The following is a 10,171-nucleotide window of genomic DNA, read 5'->3' as shown; positions in this document are numbered from 1 at the left end:
CAGCTGGAATAACATTACCTGTAACTGAACACATAGTGCTCAAGGCATTGCTGGAATAGGCCAAATTTTTCACCCCTGACCTGAACATTCACACATGACAGATTCAGCAGCTCACAGACACATACGCATGTTGACCATGGATTCTTGGATTTGCATATGATAATTTGAAATAGCTAGTATATACAGTTGAAACCAAGTTTACATACACCTTGCAGAATCTGCAAAACGTTAATTATTTTACCAAAAATATTTCACATAAAAGATGTTTACATATAGTCCACAAGAGAAAATAATAGTTGAATTTATAAAAATAACCCCGTTCAAAAGTTTACATACGCTTGATTCTTAATACTGTGTTGTTACCTGAAAGATCCACAGCTGTATTTTTGTTTAGTAACAGTTTTTCATGAGTTCCTTGTTTGTCCTGAACAGTTAAACTGCCCGCTGTTCTTCAGTAAAATCAAAGTAATCCTCACCATAATTCTTTGGTTTTTCAGCATTTTTTTGTGTATTTGAACCCTTTCCAACAATAACGGAATTATTTTGAGATCCATCTTTTCATACTAAAGATAACTGAGGGACTCATATGCAACTATTACAGAAGGTTCAAACGCTCACGGATGCTCCAGAAGGAAAAATTATGCATTAAGTTTTCATTAAGAAAACTTTTGAAGAGAATGAAGATTTCTACTTATTTTGCCTAAATATCTTTTTTTTTCATTTAGTATTGCCCTTCAGAAGCTACAGAAAATACTTTACATGTTTCCCAGAACACAAAATAAGTTAAATTTACCCCGATCTTCAAATTCAAAAAGTTTTCACTCTCTTGCATGGTGTTTCCTTCTGGAGCTTCAGTGAGCGTGCAGTGCAAAGGATTCTCAACAAAATATAAAAAAAATTAACATTTTATTTATGATAATATTTATTTGTCCAATTACATTTGAGCACCCGAAAATGGGGGGCTGTGTATAAAAATGGTTGTAATTCCTAAGCATTTTATGTTATATTTTCTTTCAACCCCTTGAATTAAAGATTAAAGTGCACTGCAATTTCATCTTGATTGCTTCATTTTAATTCTATTCTGGTGGCATACAAGGCCAAAATTATGAAAATTGTGTCAGTGTCCAAATATATACGGACCTAACTGTATATACCTTCAGATTCTGTTAATTAATATGTTAATCAGTTAACATTATTTTAAATGGATTATACAATTTGGAATGAAAATAATAATAATCAGATCCAAAGACACACACTAATATATATATATATATATATATATATATATATATATATATATATATATGCCCTTCTATTAGCTTTCTATTTATTATTATCATATAATAAAAGCATGAATATAGCAAGTCTATACAAGTCTTTGTATTTTCCTCCACTGATGACTGAGTGTGTGTGCGTGTGTGTGTGTGTGTGCAAATCTCATACTAATCTAATAAACCAGAGACCCAAAACATATCTTTGTCTCTCCCCAGAACAACACCCTTCCATATTACTGTCTTTCCTCTTCTGTACCACTGTCACTCAAGCCTGACCGCTGTGTGTTTGACATTAATTAGAGCTCTGTGTACTACTGAGTAAGTATCAGGTTTAAGGCAAAAACGTGCAAGGTGTTACAGGTTAACATTGCACAGATCGGGGGCATGATCTACACGGAATTTATTTTAAAGATTTTTGCTTTACATGCTCATTTGTAGTTACTTTAAGGTATTTTTTATATATATATATATATATATATACCCTTCTATTAGCTTTCTATTTATTATTATCATATAATAAAAGCATGAATATAGCAAGTCTATACAAGTCTTTGTATTTTCCTCCACTGATGACTGAGTGTGTGTGCGTGTGTGTGTGTGTGTGCAAATCTCATACTAATCTAATAAACCAGAGACCCAAAACATATCTTTGTCTCTCCCCAGAACAACACCCTTCCATATTACTGTCTTTCCTCTTCTGTACCACTGTCACTCAAGCCTGACCGCTGTGTGTTTGACATTAATTAGAGCTCTGTGTACTACTGAGTAAGTATCAGGTTTAAGGCAAAAACGTGCAAGGTGTTACAGGTTAACATTGCACAGATCGGGGGCATGATCCACACGGAATTTATTTTAAAGATTTTTGCTTTACATGCTCATTTGTAGTTACTTTAAGGTATTTTTTTAAATATTTTTATTACCTTATATGTCCAAAACTGTAATTTTTAACACACACACAAAAAAAATCTTATATTTAGATTTAGTCATTTAGCAGACACTTTTATCCAAAGCGACTTACAAATGAGGACAATGGAAGCAATCAAAATCAACAAAAGAGCAATGATATACAAGTGCTATAACAAGTCTCAGTTAGCTTAACACAGTACACGTAGCAAGGGTTTTTTAAATAATATAATAAATAAAAAGAAAACCGATAGAATAGAAAAAGAATAGAGCAAGCTAGTGTCAGATGTCTTTTTTGCTTTTGTTAATTGTATAATAAATGAAAAGAAAACAGACAGAATATCTTGTTGCAACATTTTACAAAAATCAAGATTGATTGAATGGATCCTCTACAATAAATGTGTGCTGTCAGAAAGAGCTGATAAACAGCGGATTAAAAAATAAATAAACTCACAATAATCCACAAGCAATGAACATGTCACCAGTCCATTGGTTAACATCTTGTGAAGTGAAAAGCTGCATGTTTGCATTAAACAAATCCATCAAGAAATATGAAATATTGCTTTCTCCATTGAAAAAGTTGTCTCATGAATCAAGATGATATGCACAGATAAAGCACCGTTTACAAGTGAAAACTGTCCAAAACCATTCTAAACTGGGATGTGAGAGGATAACAGGGGATTGACTTTTTCCACATAAGGTAATGTTATTATGGATTATGCATTATTAACACTCATGCATTAATGGATTTGTTTCTTACAAACATGCAGCTTTTTATGTAAGACATTAATTGATGGACTGGAGTCGTGTGGATTACTATTGAATTATTGTGTTTTTATCAGCTGTTTCTACTCTCCTTCTGACCCATTCACTGCAGAGGATTCATTTGTGAGCCAGTGACTCAATTACTTAATGACATCTTGGATGGCCTGAGGATGATCAGCCATTTTTAAAAACCAAGGAGAGGGGGTGGTCATGGTGAAACTTCAAATCATTTGGTATCTCTGGAAAGCCCTGAATGTGCTCCGTACAGGACATCCAGACTTAAAACTGTGACATGTGAGGTCTCAGAGAAATTCACTCAAATATAATGTCCACTACAGAGTATAAAAGTTGATGCTTAAAGGTTTTGGTTGCATGGACTCTCAATGTACGGACATAAATTATTAGAGAACACTAAAAATATCCTCATTTGTTTTCTGAAAATGAAGTCTTCATCAACATAAATGAGAGTATATGATAACAGAATTTTTATTTTTGGGTGAACTATTCCATTAATTTAAATTCACTCATATTTGAAAACAGAAAATGTGAATTGTGCATTATTCATTAACGGAACTGACACTTCTGTAAATCTGGCTCAGTTATCTGCTGATGCTGATTAAAAAAAAAAATAGGTTGATTATCATGCCAATGATATTAGTTTATCACTGCAGAAAACAAATTAGGAAATTTGACATGACATTAAGGATACTACAGCCTCCCCATCCCATCCCATCACTCATTCTAAAATCCTCTGAAATCTGGGACACTTACCTGCAACAGAGGAAAACATTTATTAAAATTAATCCATACAATACACTCAAATTCAAAATGTATTATATAAATAAGACATGAAAGTGGCATTCACAGAACTGTTGGTTAATATGACTTTACAATTCTCTTCAAGACAGAAGACCGCAAAGTCACTTTTCACTAGTTGTTATGTTGGACACAGAAGCTCTGACACTTGTGTCCAAAAAAAACAAAACATCAAAGCCAAGCATCAGAGCTTCAACTCTATTTCTAAATGTATATACTCTTGAGGACTTTTCACACAGTGGTGGACAAAACACATTAATTAGAGACCATTTAATTCATAGATTTATAGTCAGAAATGTCAGGAAAACTTGATAGTACAGTTGGCAATCTATAATATGAGGGTGCTGCTTTCATCCTCATCCATGACATCACAGATATGCAAAAAAGAATGCTAACCCTGGGTTTAAGACTGTACAATATGAAACGTTTATGAATATCAAGGGTTATTAGCTAATTTGTTAACTATTTACGAATAAAAATCCCGTTTTGTGTCTGTAAATCATAGACTGCTTTGTTGCAAACTTACTTGCAACGTGTCACCATAAAAGTTATTATCCTCAAACACATACTAGTGCTATGTATTGTGCCAAAGACGGCACCGAAAGGCAATTTGACTCCTCCTGCAAACTAGCCAAGAAGTTCTTGTGTGTTCCAGCAACTAGTTCCCCCACCTGAAAGAGTATTTAGTCCTAGTGGCAACACAGTGTAATGTCACGGAGCATCTCTTAAAACAAAAAATGTTGATTGACTTGTGTATTTGTTTATGAAAACTTATGAAACACTCCCCAGTTGCACAGTGTAAAATAATTTCAATTTATGTTTATTTTAGTGCCAATATGTTCAAACAAATTAATTACTTCGAGAATAACGTAAATCTATCAATACATCTACACTCTTAAAAATAAAGGTGCTTCATGATGCCATAGAAGAACCTTTTTGTCTAAATGGTTCCATAAAGAACCTTTAACATCTGAAGAACCTTTCTGTTTCACAAAAGGTTTCTTTGTGGTGAAAGAAGGTTCTTCAGATTATAAAAAGGCAAGAAAGAGATGGTTCTTTAAAGAACCTTTGACTGAATGGTTCTTTGTGGAACCAAAAATGGTTCTTCTATGGCATCGTTTGAAGAACCTTTTGAAGCACCTTTATTTTTAAGAGTGTATCTGATGATCATGACAAAGAAGAGATGTGATGTGAAACAAGTTGCTGTAATGGGACCATGAATGGGACACAACAGTTTGCTACGTGCTATTCATAATTTTGTCCAGCAGATGGCCACAGATACCACAAAACCTTTACAAATTATCTAAAATGATTTGCAAAGTGCAATGCAACGTGTAAAAAGACAGTATAAATCATTATAATCCGTAATTATCAATTATAAAAATCGATGTGTTTCAGAAAGGCGGGGTATAGAGGAGAAACAATAATGTACAGTATGTGGAAAATAATGTGTTTTCTGAACCTTAAACCGCATAAACACATTTCATTACACCAAATACACAAAATAATGTTCTTTTAAGCAACATCATATGACCCCTTTAAGCACTAATCCAAATTTCTCCCAGTTACGCTAAAATGCTTCATTAATATACTTTTAAAAGCGCAAATCTGAATGGTGTATTGTGATTGATAATATTTTAAAATGTAAAGCATTACAGCATAAGGCTGCAACATAACAAATAGTGGAAATTGATCTGAACACCTTGTGAATTCTTTTTCAAAAAGAACTTGTAACGGTTCCATATATGGTGCTGTACTGAGAGAACTTTGTTAGTAATAATGACTGGGAAAAAGTGTGGACATTTTCTTTTAAATGCGTGATAACTAATAAAGTAAGTAAAGTGACATTCAAGTACAAGGTCATATTACCTTTTTAATGTAATTAGTTTCGTGTTGATATGTCACACACTTTATACCTTTTATCCATAGTTATTTTTCGGTGGTGTTAACTGTACAAATGTATATTTTGTGTATGTTTGTTTATTATTAAAGAAAAAAACGTTTTGCCATGACTACTACGTTAGCAGAAGCAGTCAATTACACATAGAAGTTATTAAAGATTATCAGCTCACCAATGGTCTTATAGACGTTTCGTCTGAGAACAGAGGCTGAATTGACAGCTCTGCAAATCAAGTAAATTACTCCAATCCAGCTGTTTGTTGCTCGTGAAGGGCAGCACAGGTCACGTGTTTACAGAGTGACATTCACGTGTTTACAGTGAATCAGAAAAGTATTTTGCTCAGCTCCTCATATATATTTAATAGTCTGACCGAGATGACTGTTATTTACGTTGTAATGCAATAACCCGTTTTAAAACCACACTATCCAACTAATCATTACGTATCATATGTGGTGCCTTCCTATGGGGCATTGCGTTCCCTTCTTCTTCTTCTTCTTCTTCTTCTTAGGAATTGTTGGCGTATTCCGCACCATAGGCACATACCGCCACCAACTGTTTCTATTCATACATGGATGATAGTCCCGTCTCTATTAATATTTTATTTTATAGTTAATTTTATTTCGGGTTCACCCAAGCTGTATTTCTGGCCGCTGCGTATTCAGCTCCCATGCAAAAAAACAGCTTATGTGTGTTCCCTTCTTCTTCTTCTTTTGATGTTTTATGGTGGTTAGATGCACTCCATTTTAACAGCTACAATGCTTAAATACCAATAAATTATTCATCCATGCAATTTCAAACCTGTATAATGGCAGTATCAATGAGAGACTGCAGCCGTATGAATCCAGAATACCAGTAGTTGGCGGCACGGCAGTTGACATAGTTTGTGTAACAGCTTGCTGTGGATAAAAAAAATAAAACACCCATCATACCAGTTCCTTTCATTACAGATCAAACGGTTACAAAGTTAAATGTCATTTGCATTAAAAAGGAGGTCACCAATTAACCAAAGAAGAAGCTAAATCAGGTGCCACAGCTGCTGTGGCTTTATGATTTCAGCACGGAGTGATTCTCACTTATGGATTCAGTGAAGTCGCTAGGCAGAGGGAGTTGGTTGTACGGGAATCGCAGAAGGTACGTCATTGAATCCAAGAAGACCACTCCTACAAAGCCATCAGGTTCATAGAGACTGGCATTCTCCAATTCTTCCTCAGTGGAGAACATCTCTAATCGCTCATTCATGGCTGAGGATTCAACACCCACAAACAAATTAAAAGAAACACACACACACAGCGAGTCCACTTTAAAAACCATCAGAGTCAACGCTACCACACCATTAATTAGCAAAGCATTCAGTAACAAAATAACACACCATGCAATACTATTTAGTTGTTTGCTTTAAATTAGAAACAGAAAAATTTGAATTATGCATAAACGTTACAGATCGGTGAAATGTTCTAGTGTTATTTTGTCAAAATAAAAAGCAAAATTTGGTAAAATTTTAACTTTAAAAATACAACAATAAATCTGACGTACGCAGTTCCCGTGCCACCTCCTCCATGATGTAATTGGTGACATTGTTGATGGGGGTGTAGCCGAGACCTTTGAGTGACAGGTCCCGTTCATACTCCAGCTCCTTGGTGCTGATACTGCCATATGAGACATGAGGGTTGAGGGTGCTAATGAGGATGAGGAGGCCCAGGAGCAGCAATGGCAAGATCAACTCCTGCAAAGAAAGAAGAGCAACAATTAGGTAACTCAGAAAAAAAATAAAAGGAATTCCATTCTGTCGTGTTCTCAAAGCTACAGCTCTTGATTTGCAGCCTTAGGGAGGCCATAAACACACAGTGCCAGTGAGGGTTTCCAATCATCCCTCTGGGTTTATTTGCTAGACCATGACATGACTTTAGCTTTTAATGTGCCTGGAGGATGTGCACTACAATCTTTGCTGCAAAATGTTTTAGAGAATTCATTTTAAGACCACATTGAAGAAAGTCGTTGATTTCATGATTTACAGATTTCCAATACTGGATTCTTATTGGTCAAATGGGCTATTCCCTCCCTTAAAACCAAAACTGTATTATTAAAAATGCTAAAAGAATTACATTTTTATATATATATATATATATATATATATATATTATTTTTTTTTTTTACATCTAATCAAAACATGCTCAACCGTTTCCATTTCCTGACATGCTGTACATAAACCAGAATTATGTTTGCCGATTATATGAAGTGTTGCATTAAGATTAGTATGGTCCATTCTTAATCTAGTATATATACAATAAAGTCATTCCTATTTATATAATGATTCATTTTACCTTGTTTTATGTTACTTTGTATTCTATAAAAATGTCTTCCTTTTTTATGAGTTCCAGTAGTTCTGCCATTTACTCCTACAAACTTAATCACAGACTTTCCTTCTGCCCTGCTTAAAGTGACTGCTACGCTAATATTATCCATTTGAATTGCTTCTTTAGCCATTTTGTCTGCTGTTTCATTATCCCTACATGCGCTGGTACCCATAAAAATTGCGCTACCCATTTGACTTATTCTATATAAAATGATCAATATCTCTATCAGTGTATCTTTCCTACATGACAGATTCATATGCTGGTTCTTGATGTCTGTGTATGTCTAATTAACAGAGGAGTTCAAACATTTATATGCATTACATAGACTTAAAAGCTAGCTTGGATGTAAACAGGTTGGCCCCCTGATGATTATCTCATCACTTGAAAACTACTATTAGCTGTTCACTGCAAAGTACTGATCTCACTGCTTTCCAACACCACATGCATTACTACAAAGAGAGACCTGAGACAAGAAGTCAAGGGCCAAGAACGCAACTAAAGCAAACACTGATCTTCATGATGGTGCCATCATTTTAACCAATAAAACATCAACATCTGATCCTCTGTAATTCTCAATAACAGCAGGTGTTCATCACTAATGCACAATCATCATTTAATTACTCACTTAATTATCTCATTAACTTTAACTCTTTGAGGACTTGGGATTTGACTCTAGACTCGTTTGTGACTTGAAAGGAATGACTTGGTTCCTCCTCTGCTGAAATCAGCTGCTGAGTTCATGGGTGGAATAAACATATGGCAGGACTTTTACTTTCTGACCCCTGGATTGTCCTCCTCTTGCTGTGTCTCATTTAGAAGGCTGCACCCTCCGGAGGTCGCATTCGAAGGCTGCATACGTCATCGAGGCTGTCTCATTTCAGAAAAGCAAGTAGGACACTTCAAATGTGACCTTCTTTCGCAGGAATTCGGAGGATGCATGAGGTGTATCCTTCGCTGTTACAGATAACCCATAATTCTTTGCATCACCATGAACAACCGTTGTTAATTTGAAAAATGCCGGCACCGGCAGCTGTAACATACACACAAGCGCAGATGTGGTGTTTACAACTTACCTTAATTCCAAAACGGAAAAACGGATAAACTTTGTTTTTAATAACCTCCTCCTTTTTTCCTCTAATAGATGCCTGCTGTATGTAGGCCTCAAACATTGCACCATAGGCACATACCGCCACCAACTGTTTCTATTCATACATGGATGATAGTCCCGTCTCTATTAATATTTTATTTTATAGTTAATTTTATTTCGGGTTCACCCAAGCTGTATTTCTGGCCGCTGCGTATTCAGCTCCCATGCAAAAAAACAGCTTATGTGTGTTCCCTTCTTCTTCTTCTTTTGATGTTTTATGGTGGTTCTTCTTCTTCTTCTTATATCTTTCCGGCAGTGTAGACGCTACTAGGCGTATTACTGCCCTCCACAGGTCAAAGTTTGAACTAAATGCTTATATACAGTCCTGTATTATGCAAGAACTGAAGAACTACCTCAGAGATCAGTTTATGTTTATCACTGTGTCCAAACAAAGAAGTAACAGAAAACACTTTAACTCCAAATTCTGCCAATTTATCAAAAAGTGCTTTTCTTTCTGCGTTATACTTCCTTCATTCCAAGAAAACATGCCCTACTGTTTCCATATTCCCACATTCACATAATCCAGAAATATGCTTTCCTACAATATACAAAAAGTAATTTAACCCACAGTGCCCCATCCTCAATCTACACAGTTTAACGGAGTCCCTACGAGATGGACAAGTAATTTTATGGTGGTTGGCAAACCATGCAGCTTTTGATGCATATTCCGCCACCTACTGGGAGGGTAGGTCTTCTTCTTCTTCTTCTTCTTCTTCTTCTTCTTCGAGTTTATTGGCGGGTTGCAAACCAACTGGAAAGGTGCATACCGCCACCTACTGTACTAGAGTGTGATGAAGATGGAACACAGAAGATTTCTATATTCTGTTCTTTAGACCGCTATTTCTCAAGAACTTCATTAAATCTGTAATTACTTTATTAAATTCTACTCCTGTCTTTAAAATATTATATAAGGTAAATTCCAAAATGCCCAAAGCTTGCATATCTCTTATAAGTTCAGTTGTTTCCTGTTTATATATATATATATATATATATATATATTATTTTTTTTTTT

The 10,171-nt window shown here is 35.1% G+C and overlaps 1 protein-coding gene across 1 annotated transcript; it reads right to left on the bottom strand.

The window, feature by feature from the left end:
• Window positions 1-6,450: 6,450 nt before the first annotated feature.
• Window positions 6,451-8,459, bottom strand: LOC107565348 (ATP-binding cassette sub-family A member 5-like). The gene is made up of 4 exons (XM_016250562.1): window positions 8,419-8,459; window positions 7,192-7,412; window positions 6,732-6,899; window positions 6,451-6,554 (listed from the first exon to the last, which is right to left on the bottom strand). Exons 1-4 carry the CDS (start codon window positions 8,457-8,459, stop codon window positions 6,451-6,453), a joined length of 534 nt encoding a protein of 177 aa, XP_016106048.1.
• Between the last annotated feature and the right edge of the window lie 1,712 nt (window positions 8,460-10,171).

This window comes from Sinocyclocheilus grahami, unplaced genomic scaffold (genome assembly GCF_001515645.1).
Source record: "Sinocyclocheilus grahami isolate Dianchi unplaced genomic scaffold, SAMN03320097.WGS_v1.1 scaffold995.1, whole genome shotgun sequence".
Classification (NCBI taxonomy): domain Eukaryota; kingdom Metazoa; phylum Chordata; class Actinopteri; order Cypriniformes; family Cyprinidae; genus Sinocyclocheilus; species Sinocyclocheilus grahami.
The sequence above is the reverse complement of the archived record's forward strand: the minus strand, read 5'-3'. Positions and strand labels throughout refer to the sequence as shown.